General features: G+C 40.2%; 1 protein-coding gene across 2 annotated transcripts in view; it reads right to left on the minus strand.

Annotated features, from left to right (window-relative positions):
• SUGCT (succinyl-CoA:glutarate-CoA transferase) overlaps positions 1–22,086 on the minus strand; it is a 791,249-nt gene that overhangs the window by 756,700 nt on the left and 12,463 nt on the right. The window contains exons 3-5 of one of the 2 annotated variants that reach the window (XM_055421151.2): positions 21,402–21,475; positions 16,085–16,170; positions 15,484–15,534 (exon numbers count right to left, since the gene is read on the minus strand). In XM_055421151.2, coding sequence (XP_055277126.2) covers positions 15,484–15,534; positions 16,085–16,170; positions 21,402–21,475 — 211 coding nt within the window. The remainder of the gene's footprint in view (positions 1–15,483; positions 15,535–16,084; positions 16,171–21,401; positions 21,476–22,086) is intronic. The other variant, XM_055421153.2, reaches the window with a different exon arrangement.

The raw sequence follows: 22,086 nt of genomic DNA on the forward strand, positions 1-22,086 counted from the left end.
GGCTGGATCTCCTTGCAGTCCAAGGGACTCCCAAGAGTCTTCTCCAGCACCACAGTTCAAAAGCATCAATTATTCGGTGATCAGCTTTCTTCATAGTCCAACTCTCACATCCATACATGACCACAGGAAAAACCATAGCCTTAACTAGATGGACCTTGGTTGGCAAAGTAATGTCTCTGCTTTTTAATATGCTATCTAGATTGGTCATAACTTTCCTTCCAAGGAGTAAGCGTCTTTTAATTTCATGGCTGCAATCAGCATCTGCAATGATTTTGGAGCCCAAAAAAATAAAGTCTGACACTGTTTCCACTGTTTCCCCATCTATTTCCCATGAAGTGATGAGACCAGATGCCATGATCTTCGTTTCCTAAATGTTGAGCTTCAAGCCAAACTTTTCACTCTCCTCTTTCACTTTCATCAAGAGGCCATTGAGTTCCTCTTCACTTTCTACCATAAGGGTGGTGTCATCGGCGTATCTGAGGTTATTGATATTTCTCCCAGCAATCTTGATTCCAGCTTGTGCTTCTTCCAGCCCAGCGTTCCTCATGATGTACTCTGCATATAAATTAAATAAGCAAGGTGACAATATACAACCTTGACGTACTCCTTTTCCTATTTGGAACCAGTCTGTTGTTCCACGTCCAGTCATAACTGTTGCTTCCTGACCTGCATACAGGTTTCTCAAGAGGCAGGTCAGGTGGTCTGGTATTCCCATCTCTTTCAGAATGTTCCACAGATATTCCACAACCAAGGTAAGAGAAACCCAAATAAGATAGTAGGTATTGGAAGGGGGCATTAGAGAGCAGACACTCTGAAATTATAATCACAAAAAACTAGTTGATCTGATTGTATGGACCACAGCCCTGTCTAACTCAATGAAACTAAGCCATGCCGTGTGGGGCCACCCAAGACGGGCAGGTCATGGTGGAGAGGTCTGACAGAATGTGATCCACTGGAGAAGGGAATGGCAAACAACTTTAGTATACTTGCCTTGAGAACCCCATGAACAGTATCAAAAGGAAAAATGATAGGATACTGAATGAGGAATTCCCCAGGTTGGTAGGTGCCCCATATGCTACTGGAGATCAGTGGAGAAATAACTCCAGAAAGAATGAAGGGATGGAGCCAAAGCGAAACAAATACCCAGTTGTAGATGTGACTGGTGATAGAAGCAAGGTCCGATGCTGTAAAGAGCAATATTGCATAGGAACCTGGAATGTTAGGTCTATGAATCAAGGCAAATTGGAAGTGGTCAAACAGGAGATGACAAGAGTGAACGTCAACATTCTAGGAATCAGTGAACTAAAATGGACTGGAATGGGTGAATTTAACTCAGATGACCATTATATCTACTACTGTGGGCAGGAATCCCTTAGAAGAAATGGAGTAGCCATCATGGTCAACAAAAGAGTCCGAAATGCAGTACTTGGATGCAATCTTAAAAACAACAGAATGATTTCTGTTCATTTCCAAGGCAAACCATTCAATACTGCAGTAATCCAAGTCTATGCCCCAACCAGTAATGCTGAAGAAGCTGAAGTTGAACGGTTCTATGAAGACCTACAAGACCTTTTAGAACTAACACCCAAAAAAGATGTCCTTTCATTATAGGGGACTGGAATGCAAAACTATGAAGTCAAGAAACACCTGGAGTAACAGGCAAATTTGGCCTTGGAGCACGGAATGAAGCAGGAAAAAGGCTAATTGAGTTTTGCCAAGAGAACACACTGGTCATAGCAAACACCCTCTTCCAACAACACAAGAGAAGATTCTACGCATGGACATCACCAGATGGTCAACACCAAAGTCAAATTGATTATATTCTTTGAAGCCAAAGATGGAGAAGCTCTATACAGTTAGCAAAAAGAAGACCAGGAGCTGACTGTGGCTCAGATCATGAACTCTTTATTGCCAAATTCAGACTGAAATTGAAGCAAGTAGGGAAAACTACTAGACGATTCAGATATGACCTAAATCAAATCCCTTATGATTATACAGTGGAAGTGAGAAATAGATTTAAGGGACTAGATCTGATTGATAGAGTGCCTGACGAACTCTGGACGGAGGTTCGTGACATTGTACAGGAGACAGGGACCAAGACCATCCCCATGGAAAAGAAATGCAAAAAAGCAAAATGGCTGTCTGAGGAGGCCTTACAAATAGCTGTGAAAAGAAGAGAAGCGAAAAGCAAAGGAGAAAAGGAAAGATATAAGCATCTGAATGCAGAGTTCCAAAGAATAGCAAGGAGAGAAAAGAAAGCCTTCCTCAGCGATCAATGCAAAGAAATAGAGGAAAACAACAGAATAGGAAAAACAAGAGATGTTTTCAAAAAATTAGAGATATCAAGGGAACATTTCATGCAAAGATGGGCTCGATAAAGGACAGAAATGGTATGGACCTAACAGAAGCAGAAGATATTAAGAAGAGGTGGCAAGAATACACAGAAGAAGTGTACCAAAAAGATCTTCATGATGAAGACAATCACGATGGCGTGATCACTCACCTGGAACCAGACATCTTGGAATGTGAAGTCAAGTGGGCCTTAGAGAGCATCACTACAAACAAAGCTAGTGGAGGTGATGGAATTCCAATTGAGCTATTTCAAATCCTGAAAGATGATGCTGTGAAAGTGCTGCACTCAATATGCCAGAAGATTTGGAACACTCAGCAGTGGCCACAGAACTGGAAAAGGTCAGTCTTCATTCCAATCTCAAAGAAAGGCAATGCCAAAGAATGCTCAAACTACCGCACAATTGCACTCATCTCACATGCTAGTAAAGTCATGCTCAAAATTCTCCAAGCCAGGCTTCAGCAATATGTGAACCGTGAACTTCCAGATGTTCAAGCAGGTTTTAGAAAAGGCAGAGGCACCAGAGATCAAATTGCCAGCATCCGCTGGATCATGAAGAAAGCAAGAGAGTTCCAGAAAAACATCTATTTCTGCTTCATTGACTATGCCAAACCCTTTGACTGTGTGGATCACAATAAACTGTGGAACATTCTGAAAGAGATGGGAATGGTATATTACTCAGCCATTAAAAAGGAAAGAATTTGAGTCAATTCTGGTGAGGTAGACGAACCTAAAACCTGTTCAGTTCAGTTCAGTTCAGTCGCTCATTCGTGTCCGACTCTCTGCGACCCCATGAATAACAGCACGCCAGGCCTCCCTGTCCATCACCAACTCCCGGAGTTCACTCAAACTCATGTCCACAGAGTGGGTGACGACATCCAGCCATCTCATTCTCTGTCGCCCCTTCTCCTCCCTCCCCCAATCCTTCCCACCACCAGAGTCGTTTCCATTGAGTCAACTCGTCGCATGAGGTGGCCAAAGTATTGCAGTTTCAGCCTTAGCATCAGTCCTTCCAATGAACACCCAGGATTGATCTCCTTTAGAATAGACTGGTTGGATCCCCCTGCAGTCCAAGGGACTCTCAAGAGTCTTCTCCAGCACTACAGTTCAAAAGTATCAATTCTTCGGCAATCAGGTTTCTTCACAGTCCAACTCTCACATCCATACATGACCATGGGAAAAACCATAGCCTTGACTAGACGGACCTTTGTTGGCAAAGTAATGTCTTTGCCTTTTAATATACTATCTAGGTTGGTCATAACTTTCCTTCCAAGGAGTAAGCGTCTTTTAATTTCATGGCTGCAATCAGCATCCGCAGTGATTTTGGAGCCCAAAAAAATAAAGTCTGACACTGTTTCCACTGTTACCCCATCTATTCCCCATGTGATATTTCCCAAATGATGGGATCAGATGCCATGATCTTTGTTTTCTGAATGTTGAGCTTCAAGCCAACCTTTTCACTCTCCTCTTTCACTTTCATCAAGAGGCTTTTGAGTTCCTCTTCACTTTATGCCATAAGGGTGGTGTCATCGGCATATCTGAGGTTATTGATATTTCTCCCAGCAATCCTGATTCCAGCTTGTGCTTCTTCCAGACCAGCGTTCCTCATGATGTACTCTTCATATAAATTAAATAAGCAGGGTGACAATATACAACCTTGACATACTCCTTTTCCTATTTGGAACCAGTCTCTTGTTCCATGTCCAGTTCTGACTGTTGCTTCCTGACCTGCCTCAAGAGGCAGGTCAGGTGGTCTGGAATTCCCATCTCTTTCAGAATGTTCCACAGTTTATCGTGATCCACACAGTCAAAGGCTTTGGCATAGTCAATGAAGCAGAAATAGATGTTTTTCTGGAACTCTCTTGCTTTCTCCATGATCCAGCGGATGTTGGCAATTTGATCTCTGGTGCCTCTGCCTTTTCTAAAACCTGCTTGAACATCTGGGTGTTCACGGTTCACATATTGCTGAAGCCTGGCTTGGAGAATTTTGAGCATGACTTTACTCGCGTGTGAGATGAGTGCAATTGTACAGTAGTTTGGGCATTCTTTGGCATTGCCTTTCTTTGGGATTGGAATGAAGACTGACCTTTTCCAGTCCTGTGGCCACTGCTGAGCTTTCCAAATTTGCTGGCATATTCAGTGCAGCACTTTCACAGCATCATCTTTCAAGATTTGAAATAACTCAACTGGAATTCCATCACCTCCACTAGCTTTGTTCGTAGTGAAGCTTTCTAAGGCCCACTTTACTTCACATTCCACGATGTCTGGCTCTAGGTCAGTGATCATGTTATCGTGATTATCTTGGTCGTGAAGATATTTTTTGTACAGTTCTTCTGTCTATTCTTGCCACCTCTTCTTAATATCTTCTGCTTCTGTTATACAGAGTGAAATAAGTCAGAAAGAGAAAAACAAATACTGAATAAAAATTCCATAAAACATATATATGGAATCTAGAAAAATGGTACTGATGAACCTATTTGCAGGGCAGGAATAGTGACAGAGATGGAGAATAGACTTGTGGACACAGAGTCCACAAGGAGAAGGAGAGGATGGGATGACTTGAAAGAATAGCGCTGAAACATATATATTACAATATGTTTCACATATGAGAGCTAGTGTGGGAAGCTGCTGTATAACACAGGGAACTCAATGACAGGTGCTCTATGACAACTTAGAGAGGTGGGATGGAGGGGACATATGTATACTTAACAGCTGATTCATGTTGCTGTATGACAGAAACCAACACAACATTATAAAGCAATCGTTTGTTGTGTTTGTTCAGTCCATAAGACATATCTGACTCTTTGCAACCCCATGGACTATACCACACCAGGCCTCCCTGTCCCTCAATATCTCCCAGAGTTTGTACAAGTTCATGTCCATTGAGCTGGTGATGCTATCCAACCATCTCATCCTCAATTATCCTCCAATTAAAAATAAATAATTTTTTACAGGAATTTGGATTAAAGAGGAGAGAAAAAAAATAAAAGCTGTCATTCAATGACTGAAAAAAATTTTTTAAGAATTCATTATACTACTGCTGCAATTTTTCTGTATGTTTGAATTTTTCCTGATAAGATTTTGGGAGAAAATAAGACCCATGACACTGCTCTACTGGCCATGATTCATACTCACAACACAGACATATAACTTATGAACAGTATAACTAGCTGAAAGCAATAGATTTAAGACCCAAGAAAATCTATTTAAGTTTAATTACTTGAAATGTATTTCATTGTTATCAATCAGATCTGAAGAGAAACCCTGCCCATAAAGTTACAACTTAAACCTATCACAGTATGCTGGAAGACATAAGCAGTATCCAAAGAGGGTGAGAAAGACACCTCAGCAAATTCATTTATTTTGGTTAGAATCGTACATGTAGTCCTAAAATACTCTAATGTACACTGACATCTTGAGAACAAGAGCTATGAATTCCGTCTAACACTTTAGATGGAAAAAGCACATATAACACTTTAGCAATATGTGAACTGTGAACTTACAGATGTTCAAGCAGGTTTTAGAAAAGGCAGAGGAACCAGAGATCAAACTGCCAACATCCACTGGATCATTGAAAAAGCAAGAGAGTTCCAGAAAAACATCTATTTCTGCTTTATTGACTATGCCAAAGCATTTGACTGTGTGGATCACAATAAACTGTGGAAAATTCTTAAAGAGATGGGAATACCAGACCACCTGACCTGCCTCTTGAGACACCTGTATGCAGGTCAGGAAGCAACAGTCAGAACTGGACATGCAACAACAGACTGGTTCCAAATAGGAAAAGCAGTACATCAAGGTTGTATTTTGTCACCCTGCTTATTTAACTTATATGCAGAGTACATCACGAGGAACGCTGGGCTGGAAGAAGCACAAGCTGGAATCAAGATTGCTGGGAGAAATATCAATAAACTCAGAAAGATGACACCATCCTTATAGCAGAAAGTGAAGAGGAACTCAAAAGCCTCTTGATGAAAGTCAAAGAGGAGAGTGAAAAGGTTGGCTTGAAGCTCAACATTCAGCAAACTAAGAACATGGAATCTGGTCCCATCATTTCAGGGCAAATAGATGGGGAAACAGTGGAAATTGTGGCTGACTTTATTTTGGGGGGGCTCCAAAATCACTGCAGATGGTGATTGCAGCCATAAAATTAAAATACTCTTACTCCTTGTAAGGAAAGTTATGACCAACCTAGATAGTATATTAAAAGGCAGAGACATTATTTTGCCAACAAAGGTCCATCTAGTCAAGGCTATAGTTTTTCCAGTGGTCATGTATGGATGTGAGAGTTGGACTGTGAAGAAAGCTGATCGCCGAAGAATTGATGATTTTGAACTGTGGTGCTGGAGAAGACTCTTGAGAGTCCCTTGGACTGCAAGGAGATCCAACCAGTCCATCTAAAGGAGATCAGTCCTGGGTGTTCATTGGAAGGAGTGATACTAAAGCTGAAACTCAAACACTTTGGCCACCTCATGAGAAGAGTTGACTCATTGTAAAAGACCCTGATGCTGGGAGGGATTGGGGGTGGGAGGAGATGGGGACGCCGGAGGATGAGATGGCTGGATGGCATCACCAACACAATGGACATGAGTTTGGATAAACTCCGGGAGTTGGTGATGGAAAGGGAGGCCTGGCATGCTACAGTCCATGGGGTCACAAAGAGTCAGACACGACTGAGTGACTGAAATGAACTGAACTGAACACTTTAGATGAATAACTTTAATGAACTTGTAAAGTATTTGTTAAATGAAATCTGAAATCTTCATTATTTAGGATAAAATATCAGAATATTCTGTAAGTAAGTCACTTCAGTGGCTCTGTCGTGTCCAACTCTGCAACCCAATAGAATGCAGCACACCAGGCTTCCATGTCCATCAGAAACTCCTGGAGCTTCCTCAAAATCATGCCCATTGAGTTGGTGATGCCATCCAACCATCTCATCCTCTGTTGTCCTCTTCCCCTCCTGCCTTCAATCTTTCTCAGCATCAAGATCTTTCCCAATGAGTCTGCTCTTTGCATCAGGTGCCCAAAGTTTTGGAGTTTCAGCTTCAGCATCACTCCTTCCAATGAATATTCAGGACTGATTTCCTTTAGGATTGACAGGTTTGATCTCCCTGCAGTCCAAGGTTCTCTCAAGAAACTTCTCCAACACCACAGTTCAAAAGCATCAATTCTTCCGCGCTTTCTTTATATTCCAACTCTCACATCCATACATGACTACTCGAAACACCATAGCTTTGACTAGATGGACCTTTGTTGGCAAAGTAATGTCTCTGCTTTTTAATATGCTGTCTAGGTTGGTCATAGCTTTTCTTCCAAGGAGCAAGTATCTTTTAATTTCATGGCTGCAATCAGCATCTGCAGTGATTCTGGAGCCCAAAAAAATAAAGTCTGTCACTATTTCCATTGTTTCCCCACCTATTTGCCAAGATGTAATGGGACCAGATGCCATGATCTTAGTTTTCTGAATATTGGGCTTTAAGCCAACATTTTCACTCTCCTCTTTCACTTTCATCAAGAGTCTCTTTAGTTCTTCTTCACTCTCTGCCATAGGGTGGTGCCATCTGTGTATCTGAGGTTATTGATATTTCTCCCGGTAAACTTGATTCCAGCTTGTGCATCATCCAGCCTGCAATTTCGCATGATATACTCTGCATATAAGTTAAATAAGCACAGTGACAATATACAGCCTTAACGGACTCCCTTCCCAATTTGCAACCAGTCTGTTGTTCCACGTCCAGTTCTAACTGTTGCTTCTTGACCTGCATACAAATCTCAGGAGGCAGGTAAGGTGATCTGATATTTCCATCTCTTCAAGAATTTTCCACAGTTTTTTGTGATCCACACAGTCAAAGGCTTTGGCATTATCAATAAAGCAGAAGTAGATGTTTTTCTGGAACTCTCTTGCTTTTTCGATGACCCAATGGATGTTGGCAATTTGAGCTCTGGTTTCTCTCACTTTTCTAAATCCAGCTTGAACATCTGGAAGTTCACAGTTCAAGTACTGTTGAAGCCTGGCTTGGAGAATTTTGAGTATTACTTTACTAGCGTGTGAGATGAGTGCAATTGTGCAGTAGTTTGAACATTCTTTGGCATTGCCTTTCTTTGAGATTGAAAACTTTTCATTTCTTTGGAATGAAAACTGACCTGTTCTAGTCCTATGGCCATTGTTGAGTTTTCCAAATTTTCTGGCATATTGAGTGCAGCACTTTCACAGCATCATCTTTTCAGATTTGAAATATCTCAACTGGAATTCCATTGCCTCCACTACCTTTGTTCATAGAGATGCTTCCTAAGGCCCACTTGAATTCACATTCCAGGATGTATGGCTCTAGGTGAGTGATCACACCATCATGGTTATCTGGGTCATGAAGATCTTTTTTGTATAGCTCTTCTGGGTATTCCTGCCACCTCGTCTTAATATTTTCTGTTTCTGTTGGGTCTCTACCATTTCTGTCCTTTATTGTGCCCATATTTGCATGAAATCTTCCCTTGGTATCTCTAATTTTCTTGAAGAGAACTCTAGTCTTTCCTATTCTATTGTTTTCCTCTATTTCTTTGCACTGATCGCTGAGGAAGGCTTTCTTATCTCTCCTGGGTATTCTTTGGAACTCTGTTATTCAGATGGGTATGTCTTTTCTTTTCTCCTTTGCCTTTAGCTTCTCTTCTTTTCACAGCTATTTGTAAGGCCTCCTCAGACAACCGTTTTGCCTTTTTGCATTTCTTTTTCTTGGGATAGGTCCTGATCACTGCCTTCTGTACAATGTCACAACCCTTTCCATAGTTCATCAAGAACTTTGTCTATCAGATCTAATCCCTTGAATCTATTTGCCACTTCTACTATATAATCGTAAGGGATTTGATTAGCTCGGACCTGAATGGTCTAGTGTTTTCCCTACTTTCTTCAATTTAAGTCTGAATTTGGCAATAAGGAGTTCATAATTCCAGTTGAGCTATTTCAAATCTTGAAAGATGATGCTGTGAAAGTGCTGCACTCAATATGCCAGCAAATTTGGAAAACTCAGCAGTGGCCACAGGACTGGAAAAGGTCAGTCTTCATTCCAATCCCAAAGAAAGGCAATGCCAAAGAATGCTCAAACTACCACACAATTGCACTCATCTCACACGCGAGTAAAGTCATGCTCAAAATTCTCCAAGCCAGGCTTCAGCAATATGTGAACCGTGAACTCCCAGATGTTCAAGCAGGTTTTAGAAAAGGCAGAGGCACCAGAGATCAAATTGCCAACATCCGCTGGATCATGGAGAAAACAAGAGAGTTCCAGAAAACAATCTATTTCTGCTTCATTGACTATGCCAAAGCCTTTGACTGTGTGGATCACGATAAACTGTGGAACATTCTGAAAGAGATGGGAATCCCAGACCACCTGACCTGCCTCTTGATAAACCTGTATGCAGGTCAGGAAGCAACAGTCAGAACTGGACATGGAACAACAGACTGGTTCCAAATAGGAAAAGGAGTACGTCAAGGCTGTATATTGTCACCTTGTTTATTTAACTTATATGCAGAGTGCATCATGAGTAACGCTGGGCTGGAAGAAGCACAAGCTGGAATCAAGATTGCTGGGAGAAATATCAATAACCTCAGATATGCAGATGACACTACCCTTATGGCAGAAAGTGAAGAGGAACTCAAAAGCCTCTTGATGAAAGTGAAAGAGGAGAGTGAAAAGTTTGGCTTGAAGCTCAACATTCAGAAAACAAAGATCATGACATCTGGTCCCATCACTTCATGGGAAATAGATGGAAAAACAGTGGAAACAGTGTCAGACTTTATTTTTGGGGGCTTCAAAATCACTGCAGATGCTGATTGCAGCCAGGAAATTAAAAGACGTTTACTCCTTGGAAGGAAAGTTATGACCAACCTTGATAGTATACTTTGCCAACAAAGGTCCATCTAGTCAAGGCTATGGTTTTTCCCGTGGTCATGTATGGATGTGAGAGTTGGACTGTGAAGTAAGCTGATCGCTGAAGAATTGATGCTTTTGAACTGTGGTGTTGGAGAAGACTCTTGAGAGTCCCTTGGACTGCAGGGGGATCCAACCAGTCCATTCTAAAGGAGATCAATCCTGGGTGTTCATTGGAAGGACTGATGCTGAAACTGAAACTGCAATACTTTGGCCACCTCATGCGAAGTGTTGACTCACTGGAAAAGACTCTGATGCTGGGAAGGGTTGGGGGCGGGAGGAGAAGGGGACGACGGAGAATGAGATGGCTGAATGGCATCACCAACTCTGTGGACATGAGTTTGAGTGAACTCCGGGAGTTGGTGATGGACAGGGAGGCCTGGCGTGCTGTGATTCATGGGGTCGCGGAGAGTCAGACACGACTGAGCGACTGAACTGAACTGAACTGAATCTGAGCCAAAGTCAGTTCCTGGTCTTGTTTTTGCTGACTGTATAGAGCTTCTCCATCTTTGGCTGCAAAGAATATCATCAATCTGATTTCGGTATTGACCATCTGGTGATGTCCATGTGTAGAGTCTTCTTTTTGTTGTTGAAAGAGGGTTTTTGCTATGACCAGTGTGTTCTCTTGAAGGCAAAACTCTGTTATCAGTTGCCCTGCTTCATTTTGTACTCCAAGTATCTCTTGACTTCCTACTTTTGCATTCCAGTCCCCTGTAATGAAAAGGACTTCTTTTTTGGGTGTTATTTTTAGAAGATCTTGTAGGTCTTCATAAACCATTCAACTTCAGCTTCTTCAACATTAAATATTAGGGCACAGACTTGGATTCCTGTGATGTTGAATGGTTTGCCTTGGAAACAAACAGAGATCATTCTGTCATTTTTGAGATTGCATCCAAGTACTGTATTTCAGACTCTTTTGTTAATTATGATGGCTACTCCATTTCTTCTAAGGGATTCTTGCCCACAGTAGTAGATATAATGGTCATCTGAGTTAAATTCGCCCATTCCAGTCCATTTTAGTTCACTGATTCCTAAATGTCGATGTTCACTCTTGCCATCTCCTGTTTGACCACTTCTCAATTTACCTTGAATCATGAACATAACATTCCAGGTTCCTACGCAATATGGTCCTTTATAGCATCGGACTTTACTTCCATCACCGGTCACATCCACTACTGGGTATTGTTTTCGCTTTGACTCCATCTCTTCATTCTTCTGGAATTATTTCTCCACTCATCTCCAGTAGCATATTGGGCACCTACCAACCTGGGAGTTCATCTTTCAGTGTCAGAACTTTTTATCTTTCATACTATTCATGGGGTTCTCAAGGCAAGAATACTGAAGTGGTTTGCCATTCCCTTCTCCAATGGACCACATTTTGTCAGAAATAAAATATCAAAATATTCTGAAATGGAAACGAAGAAGCAGGAAGTGTGAACACTGAAGGTGGAACTGAGAAACATAAACCAGAAAGAGAAGAATTAAGAACCATATCCTGGGTGACTCATCACCATCATCACAACATCATCATCGTAATAACAACTACCAAAAAGAGAAAAAGAAGGGCCTGAAAATGAAGACATGGGAGTTGGACCCAAGGTGAAGGTAGCTGTCATAGAATAACAAGGCAGGGTAACAATAATATAGAACAATTTAGAAAAATCAAATATGATTTCAAGTGAAAAAGAAAATAAAACAAGTAAACAAACCTAAGCTATACTTCATAAAAGATGTAGGAAACAAGGAAGTAAGATCAGGACAATTATCAAGCTTTGGGTTCAACATATATCCAAGAAAATTCTAAATTTATTGGATTGATCCAACAGAACCAAAATGGAGGGTCAATGATTCTGATCTTAATAATTAGAATACATTATCCTTCAATTAGGTAAATGAGGAAAATAACATCAGAACAATTAAGTTAAAGTTGATACTTTGGTAGAAAATAAACGGAGATTTGTTTCTCTGATCAGGTAGATTAACAGCCATTACAGTAGACTTCAAGCTTTAACAAGGATGGCAAACAAGTTTTATTTCATATGATGAATCCAACTTCACATGCATCGGGAATAATAATAATAGCTAATGCTTCAGTTCAGTTTAGTTGCTCAGTCGTGTCCAACTCTTTGAGACCCCATGGACTGCAGCACGCCAGGCCTCCCTGCTGCTGCTGCTACTGCTAAGTCGCTTCAGTCGTGTCCGACTCTGTACGACCCCATAGACAGCAGCCCACCAGGCTCCACCGTCCCTGGGATTCTCCAGGCAAGAACACTGGAGTGGGTTGCCATTTCTTTCTTCAATGCATGAAAGTGAAAAGTGGAAGTGAAGTCGCTCAGTCGTGTCCGACTCTGTACGACCCCATAGACAGCAGCCCACCAGGCTCCTCCGTCCATGGGATTTTCCAGGCAAGAGGACTGGAATGGGTTGCCATTGCCTTCTCTGCCAGACCTCCCTATCCATCACCAACTCCCAAAGTTTACTCAAACTCATGTCCACTGAGTCCATGATGCCATCTAACCATCTCATCCTCTTTGGTCCCCTCCTCCTCCCACCTTCAGTCTTTCCCAGAAACAGGGTCTTTCCCAATGAGCCAGCTCTTTGCATCAGGAGGCCAAAGTATTGGAGTTTCAGCTTCAGCATCAGTCCTTCCAATGAATATTCAGGACTGATTTCCTTTAGGATGGACTGGTTGGATCTCCTTGCAGTCCAAGGGACTCTCAAGAGTCTTCTCCAACACCACAGTTCAAAAGCATCAATTCTTTAGCGCTCAGCTTTCTTTATAGTCCAACTCTCACATGACCACTGGAAAAACCATAGCTTTGACTAGATGGACTTTTGTTGGCAAAGTAATGTCTGCTTTTCAATATGCTGTCTAGGTTGGTTACAACTTTTCTTCCAAGAAGCAAGCGTCTTTTAATTTCATGGCTACAATCACCATCTGCAGTGATTCTGGACCCCAAAAAAATAAAGCCTGTTACTGTTTCCATTGTTTCCCCATCTATTTGTCATGAAGTGATAGGACCAAATGCCATAATCTTAGTTTTCTGAATGTTGAGTTTTAAGTCATCTTTTTCACCCTCCTCTTTCACTTTCATCAGGAGGCTCTTTAGTTCTTCTTTGCTTTCTGCCATAAGGGTGGTGTCATCTGTATCTCTGAGGTTATTGATATTTCTCCCAGCAATCTTAATTCCAGCTTATGCTTCTTCCAGCCCAGCGTTCCTCATGATGTACTCTGCATATAAGTTAAATAAGCAGGGTGACAATATACGGCCTCAACATATTCCTTTCCTGATTTGAAACCAGTCTGTTGTTGTATGTCCAGTTCTAACTGTTGCTTCCTGACCTGCATACAGATTTTCAGGAGGCAGGTAAGGTGATCTGATATTCCCATCTCTTTAAGAATTTTCCACAGTTTTTTGTGATCCACACAATCAAACGCTTTGGCATAGTCAATAAAACAGAAGTAGTTGTTCTTCTGGAACTCTCTTGCTTTTTCGATGATCCAGTGGATGCTGGTAATTTGATCTCTGGTTCCTCTGCCTTTTCTAAATCCAGCTTGAATATCTGGAAGTTCTCAGTTCAAGTACTGTTGAAGCCTGGCTTGTTGAGCATTACTTTGCTGGCATGTGAAGTGAGTGCAATTGTGCGGTAGTTTGAGCATTCTTTGGCATTGCCTTTCTTTGGGATTGGAATGAAAAGTTAATGTTTAATGAATGCTAACTATGGCAGGCACCCTTCTATACATTTTGCACATATTCAGTCAATTCTAAGAACCCTAAGAAGTTGGTATTATTATACTACTCTGGCAGACCAGTGATTAAGACTCTGTGCTTCCACTGCATGGGTCACAGGTTTGATCCCTGGTTAGGGAACTAAGATCCCACAGGCTACTCAGCCATATAAATATAAAATAAAAACTTTAAAAAAGTAGTTATTATTATTGCCCTCATTTTACAAATAAGGGAACTGATACATAAAGAAATTAAGTAACCTGTTGAAGTCACATGGCTAGCAATTAAAGAAGGCAGGATTTAAATCCCAGAAGAGAACACTAAGGTATGCCCCTAACCACTGTGCTGCCCTGTCCCCTCAAGGAAAGATGCCAAGATCAGGTCTGGATGCATTAACCATCTGAATAAATGTTAGAAAAAGATTGGGCTCTACAGTGATGTAGACCCAGGGTTCAAATTTCAGCTCTTCCCTTTATCAGCTCTGTGATCTTGAGACAATCATTCAAGCCCCTTGAGACCCATTTTGCCTCTTGTGAAAATGAGGCTATAATATGTCATTTACAAAGCAAATTCTGAAGATTTAAGAAGATAATATTAGCAAAGTGCCCAGGCCTAAGATCTGATGCAAAGCAGGCACTCAGTCAATAGATAATAGTACCATAACTAAACACTCTGACACCCTGGAGAAATGTCATATACAATATACCAGAAATTATAAAGCAAGTTCTACTTACTAGAAAAGCAGTTAAACTCTTGGACTGCAAGGAGATCAAACCAATCAATCCTAAAGGAAATCAGTCCTGAATATTCATTGGAAGGACTGATGCTGAAGCTAAAACTTCAATACTTTGGCTACCTGATGTGAAGAGCCAACTAGTTAGAAAGTTGTCTAAGAAGACAAGAGGAGAAGGGGACGACAGAAGATGAGATGGTTGGATGGCATCACCGACTCAATGCATATGAGTTTGTGCCATTGGAAGGACTGATGCTAAAGCTGAAGCTGCAATACTTTGGCCACCTCATGCGACGAGTTGACTCACTGGAAAAGACTCTGATGCTGGGAAAGGTTGGGGGCGGGAGGAGAAGGGGATGACCGAGAATGAGATGGCTGGATGGCATCGCCAACTCTGTGGACATGGGTTTGAGTGGGCTCCAGGAGTTGGTGATGGACAGGGAGGCCTGGCGTGCTGTGATTCATGGGGTCGCAGAGAGTCAGACACAACTGAGCGACTGAACTGAACTGAACTGAACTGAAGCTCCAGGAGATGAAGGACAGGGAAGCATGGCATGCTGCTGTCCATGGGTTCGCAAAGATTCCAACACAATTGAGCGACTGAACAGCAACAAACTCTTCAAAGACATCTATAGCAAAATTTCAGACTGCCAACAAAATCATGTTTTAAACACTTTTACTCTGATACTCAAATCCTTAATTACAACCCAGGGGGTAAGATGCCTTCTACAGAGCATACTGTACCTCTTTGACGATTTTCACCCCTTTTGGATCCTTGATATTAACAGCTATACTCTAAAAATTAAAAATAAGCATATGAAAATAATATCATAAAGATTTTTCTTTATGATAAAGAGAAATTACTGACAGTTCACTGATAGCCATACATATTATCAATTCTCTTCTTAAAGTAAATGCGTTTTCCTCCGAAAGAAACATTTAAATCATTTTTACTGATTTTATTTGCAATTTGGATATGTTAAAATGATAGCAAGGATTACAGTAAAATAATTTCAAATAATGATCCCAAATTAGACAAAAGCAATCTCTAAAAGAATAAGAAACAAAAAAGAATCAAGTGATTTCTCTCCTTAATAAAATTATTTCCATTCAAAACCATTATAAATTCTCACAATATGTTTTAAGTTAGTAGAAAAGGAAAATAAAAAGGCCTATTGTTTCTATTTGATAACCAGCAAATGAATAGAATAAAATGGCACTTCTTGAAAATATTACTTATATCTACAAAAAAAAGGGTAGAAATAAACAAGCCACAATGCTATCAAAAGTTTTGTTACTACAAGAGGATTATAGAAAGAAAGCAAAAAGGGGGTAATATTCTTACCTTTTTATTTCGGTTAACACTGAGAAAATAAGTACTTTCTGTCCCCACAAAAGGTGGACCCCAAGTTCGTGTATCATCACCAGCTCCTGAAAATAACAGTATGCACTATTTAACCTTGGAACATCACTAGACATTTCAAACCAACAAATTTACTCATTCATAAGTTCACAGATGACTACGAAGATCAGCTTAGTTCAGTGGAATTAGCAACCTAAAGGAGCCACAGGAGCTTGTTAGAACTGCCCAAATTCTTTGCCTGTTCATGGAAATCACTAAATCCTCCCCTATCTTCTTTCACTAAAACCCAACCCTGAAAGTACAAATCCAGAACAGAATATCCAAATGCCAGTCTTAAGATACATAAACAGCAAGTTTGAAGGGAAAACAATTACTTTCCTAATTCAACAAACAAGTCAGCTCTTTCAGTTTTTTTGGCATTAAATGTGCAAACAAAGTGTTAAGTCTGTAAAGGATTTTTGTTATATATAATTTGAATCAGAAAAATGATAAGTAAGTCTTTATAAAGTGGTATGTGAGGCTAGGTATAAAATAATGATAAATAAATAAATCTACTTTTTAAATCCTGCAGTAATAAATCAGAAAAAGCAAAATAAGCAACTGAGTAGCAAATGTAAATAATTTAAAATACTAGCTTAGAATAAAATTTTAGTCATCAAGGTCTTGCTTCAAAGTAAAATGTTTAAAACCATCAAAAATAGGGTATTTTCTTTGAGACATCTACTTCAAATGACCTGAAAAGTACTTGGGTTTGATTCAAAGACAACACTATAGAGTTACAGAAAAAAGTTTTCTTTGCACAAAAAGCAAACAATGTAGATGGAACACAGAAGGTGAATTAACAATTAATAGGCACAAATTGGTATCACTTAAATTAAAAAATTTATAAGTTCAATTAAATATAGATATTAGAAACTAATCACTACCTAAGTATTACTAGCCCCTCCAATAAGAGATAATTTGTGAGTATGGGCTAAAGTTTAAATTCTAATCTCATTTAAATGATATAGTTAATTTATTAGGCCATTAAACTTTACCCACTGAAACTGATAAAGAAAAACAGACACAGCCTTTTAGAAAACAAAACAGAAGCTAAATAATAGACTCCTTGATTTAAAAAGAAAAACAAAAAGGGGAAAAAAACCTCACAAGAGGAGAGAGAACAAGAGGAGAAAAGAAGCATTAGTTCTAACTGGGGATGAACTGGAAACAACAAAAAGCAATAAATGCTAAGTATCAAACTGAACACATGTTCAAAACATGAGGGGAAAAAACAAAGTGCAAGAGGCCACAAAAACAACCTCCCAGTAATAGACCAGTTAGAGTGTTCACGGAAAATATATGTGTGAATATGAATCTCCAAGACCGGCCAGGACCTCCCAGAGTCAGGAGACAGTCTAGCCACTTCTATTTTTCTGAAGGTCTCAATACATTAAAAAAAAATTTTTTTTAAGGACGCAACATGAAAATTAAAAGGTTAAAATTAGCTTATTTTAAATGATCACATTCACCTCTCAGGTAGAGATAATGTCAGAAATCTAAATTGGAGGCCCACGTGGCTTTCCTGGGGCTTGCCCAGTGGCTCATCAGTGAAAAAAATCTGCCTGCAATGGAGGAGATGCAGGTTTGATCCCTAGGTCAGGAAGATACCCTGTAGGAGGGCACAGCAACCCAATCTAGTATTTTTGTCTGGACAATCCCATGGACAGAGGAGTCTGGCGGTCTATAGTCCATGGGGTTGCACACTCAAACACAACTGAAGCAATCAAGCACGCACGTACACATGGCTTCCCTACCAGACCTGTCCCCAGTGTATGTTGCTGTTGTTGTTTAGTTGCTAAGTCTTATCCAACTCTTTTGCAATCCCATGGACTGTAGCCCATCAGGCTCCTCTCCTCTGTCCATGGGATTTCCCAGGCAAGAATACTGAAGTGGGTTACCATTTCCTTCTCCAAGGGATCTTCCCAACCCAGGGATCAAACCCACATCTCCTGCATTACAGGTAGACTCTTTACCACTGAGACACCAGAAAAGCCCATCGCTAGTATATAATCCCTCATATATAAACCAGGGTTTAAGAGAAGCAGAAAGGGAGTGCTGATGGAACATGAAAGGTTAAAGGTCACAAGCTTGTAAAACTAGCAATTTGAGAAACACGTTTTATTTGACCCACACATTATTTAAAGTTTTTAACTATCTGCCATGATATCAAAATCCAGAAGCAGTAGATAAAAATTCAGACTTCTTTTTTTAAATGATATTTCAAATCATTCATTCAGCAAAGATTTATTGGGTGCCTACTAGGTCACAAGCACCACTCTCTGCAGAGCAGACACAGCAGTAAATAAAGACCAGCACCCCTGTCCTCATATCCCTGCCTCCTGGGGACAACTCTTAAGTAACAGCAGCATCATTTGATGCACAGCCCACTTCATTCATTTAGGTTACCTGCCTGGCCCTGTCGGCATACAGTTTACACTCACCAACAAACTCGAAAAAAAGAAGAAAAAAATATACTTAAGCTTGATATGTTCTTTGATTACTCAAGTAAGAATAATCTAAGTCCCGAGTCAGAAAACTGCAACCATATTTAATTCAAGAACTGGAGAAAGTGGAAGTGTGAAAGTGCTAGTTGCTCAGTCGTGTCCGACTCTGTGACCCCATGGACTACAGCCTGCCTGGTTCCTCTGTCCATGGAATTCTCCATGCAAGAACACTGGAGTGGGTAGCCATTCCCTCATCCAGGGGATCTTCCCAACCCAGGGATTGAACCCGGATCTCCTGCACTGCAGGCAGATACTTTATTGTCTAAGCCACCAACCAAATTTAAGAACTGGATAAGTGGACACTAAAAAAGACTAACTCTCCACTAAAATTTGAAAATACTGCCAAATAACTTTTCCTCATATATGCTGAATAATTATCTCAGAAAAATAAAATATATGAACATTAAAATGTACTAAACAGAAGGGTTAAAGGAAAGAGAAATTAGTTAGGAAAACAGCAATGAACACCTGGTAGGAAAAAAGTCTGATGCCAAGTATATAGCTATGGGACGTAATAAAGTTCTAAATAAGGAAAGGGTCCCCCAGGGTGGAAAGGGAAAAAATAACAAAGGAGAAACAGGTCTAAGCAAATAGGGGAGAGTGATTTCTAAAATTAACAAAAATACAGTCATTCCTTCATTATCCTTGAGGGTTCCAACACCAACGAGGACTCCAAAATTGGCGGATGCTCAAGTCCTACAACAGGCCCTCTATACCCACAGGTACAGCACCGCCAATTCTACCAACCACAGATCATTAAAGTTCACAAATCCACAGACTCAACCAACCAGACACAAAGGGCCAACTGTACAAATATTTAACCTAGAGACCAAGAGAAATTAGATTGACTATTTTGCCTGTAAATGGAAGACCCCATGGTTGAAATTAGAAAGTATGTGGCATTGAAACTGGATAGCAATGTGGTAATTAGAAGTTTTGTGGTAACTGTTAAACAAAGAAAGAAAAAAACACGTTCAGCTAGAAAGTGAAAATTATTCAGCATGTATTCAGCAATGACCAAAAGCAAACTGGATAAATGAAGCACTATCTCTGGAAAGCAGGATTCACCAGCCTCTTCTATCACCTGGAGCCTGACAAAGACAGCGTCAGAAAAATGTAACATAAAATATATAATATTCCTCATACTGATCAGAGAATCTTCCACTAACTGCTTGGGCCTCCTAAGAAGATTTAGCAGAAAGTTGAATCTTCCAGATCAGGTATTCAACTTTATAGCATTTAATCATTTACAGTGAATTCATATGTTGATGTAATTGCAATCGAGTCTCTTATGGGTCTGATAGAAACATGCACACTATTCAAGAAGGCTGGACCATTTTCATTGATTTGAGAATTCTGTTCCAGATCCATAAGCAACAGAATTTTTTTTTTTTTTGCCATGGTACACGGTATATGGGATGTGGAATCTTAGTTCCTGGACCAGGGATGAAACCAGTGCCCCCTGCAGTAGAAGCACAGAATCCTGACTATCAGACCACTAGGGAAGTCCCGGCATCAGATCTGGAAGGATAAACAATAACGCTGATTTTTCAAACCTTCCAAAACAAGCTGTTTATGAGACGATGCAGAGAATGTGGACTCCTGGTTTAAGTGCTTATTAGAGAGAAAGGGAACGTAATATGACACTTTTCTAAGTAGCTTCATCAACAGCAACATGAATTAAACATCAAAGAGTTGAGAAGGCACCAATTAAGAGTGAGAATTATGCACCAAGTATAGGTTTATTTGGTGGACAAAGGGAAGAGAAGAAAGGAAAGTTGTCAGATGAAAAACATAAAAGCAAACAATTCATCTTAGCTTCAGTGTTTTTCCCTCAAAATATTTAAAAGTATGAAATAGGAAAGTGTTTCTTTCATTAGAAATAGAAAAGAATGACTTAGCTTGGGGTATGTGGGTTTGTTTTGGAAGGACTTTGATTCCTTTCCTTCCTCCTTCTTCTACAACCTATTTCTCCCTTTCTTCCCTTCCCCTGGTCCCTGGCTCCCCTTCATCCCACAGTGAGCGAAAGTGGCCGGGCCCACTCTAACCTCAGTCTCAGCAGCAATTCTTGTGTGGGGCTCAGGGGGACCAGGTTCAGAGATGAATGTCCCAATATTCCTTACTAGCTGTGTGACCATGGACAAATCCCTTGATCTCTCTGGGTCTCTGTGTTCTTATAATCTAGGAACAATAACAGGTGACAGGTTGTTGTAAAGACTGAATAAACTAATATAGGCAAAGTGCTTAGAACTGTGCCCGGCACGAAATGTCATTAGCATCGCTGTAATCACAGTGCACGTCAGTTTCTACCAGTGTGCTTAGTCGCTCAGTCGTGTCCAGCTCTTCGTGACCCCGTGGACTGTAGCCCACCAGGCTCCTCTGTCCATGGGGATTCTCCAGGCAAGAATACTGGAACGGGTTGCCATGCCCTCCTCATGGGGGTCTTTCTGACCCAGGGATCGAACCCAGATCTCCCACATTGCAAGCAGATTCTTAACCATCTGAGCCAGCATGGAAGCCCTGGTGTTTCTACCAGAGGCTTCCAGAAACTGGCTTAGGCCTCAACCCTCAGCATGTAAAAAGTAGAAAGAGACCTAACTTTAGTATAGGTTCAGAGGAAAATAAAGAATGGAGAAGAAAAATAATCATTTCAATTTTTTCCTCGTACCACATACAGGTACACGGCTATTTAAAGAACTATTAAAAATATTTATTAGCTTGTTTCTACGTTTTAAAGAGAACAGTAGTTTTACCTGGTCTTTCCACTTTTATAACTTCTGCTCCAAGATCTCCTAAATTCATAGTAGCAAAAGGTCCCGCCAGTACTCTACAATGTTAACAATGATAAATAAATTCATTACCATCTTTAAGATTTTTATATTTATTTGTTTCTTAATGGTCCATCAACACAGACTAGCTCATATAGTGTTAGCAAGAATTAAAACTGTTATAAAAGTGAGTTGGCCATATGTATCAAGAGCTCTAAGAAGTGTATTCCCTTTGATGCAGTAATTCTACTTCCATAATTCTACCCTAAAGAAGAAATTGAAAGATTTTCTAAGGCCAAGATTTATGTACAAGGGAGTCTAGTTTATACTAGAAAAACACTGGGGAAATGATTAAGTGATTATGTGACAACTATATAATAAAATATTATTATCACATATTTTTGTTGAATTTTGAATGACATGGGAAAAATAGCCAAAATATAACATAATGCTTAAAATGTGAATAAAAGTTATAATTTCAATACAGTTTCATTTTTTTAAGTATACATAGATACACAGATTAGAAAGAAATGTATAAATATTATATGAATTGTCCTTAGAATAATGAAATTATGGGAAATTTCCTTGATTTGTCTTTCCAAAATTTCAATGATACGCTTACAAGCACCCTCTTATAATCCAAGAAACAAATGCTTTTTTAGAGAAGGGG

The sequence above is a fragment of the Moschus berezovskii genome, chromosome 3, assembly GCF_049115385.1.
Source record: "Moschus berezovskii isolate FMDL1 chromosome 3, NW_MosBer_1.0, whole genome shotgun sequence".
Classification (NCBI taxonomy): Eukaryota; Metazoa; Chordata; class Mammalia; order Artiodactyla; family Moschidae; genus Moschus; species Moschus berezovskii.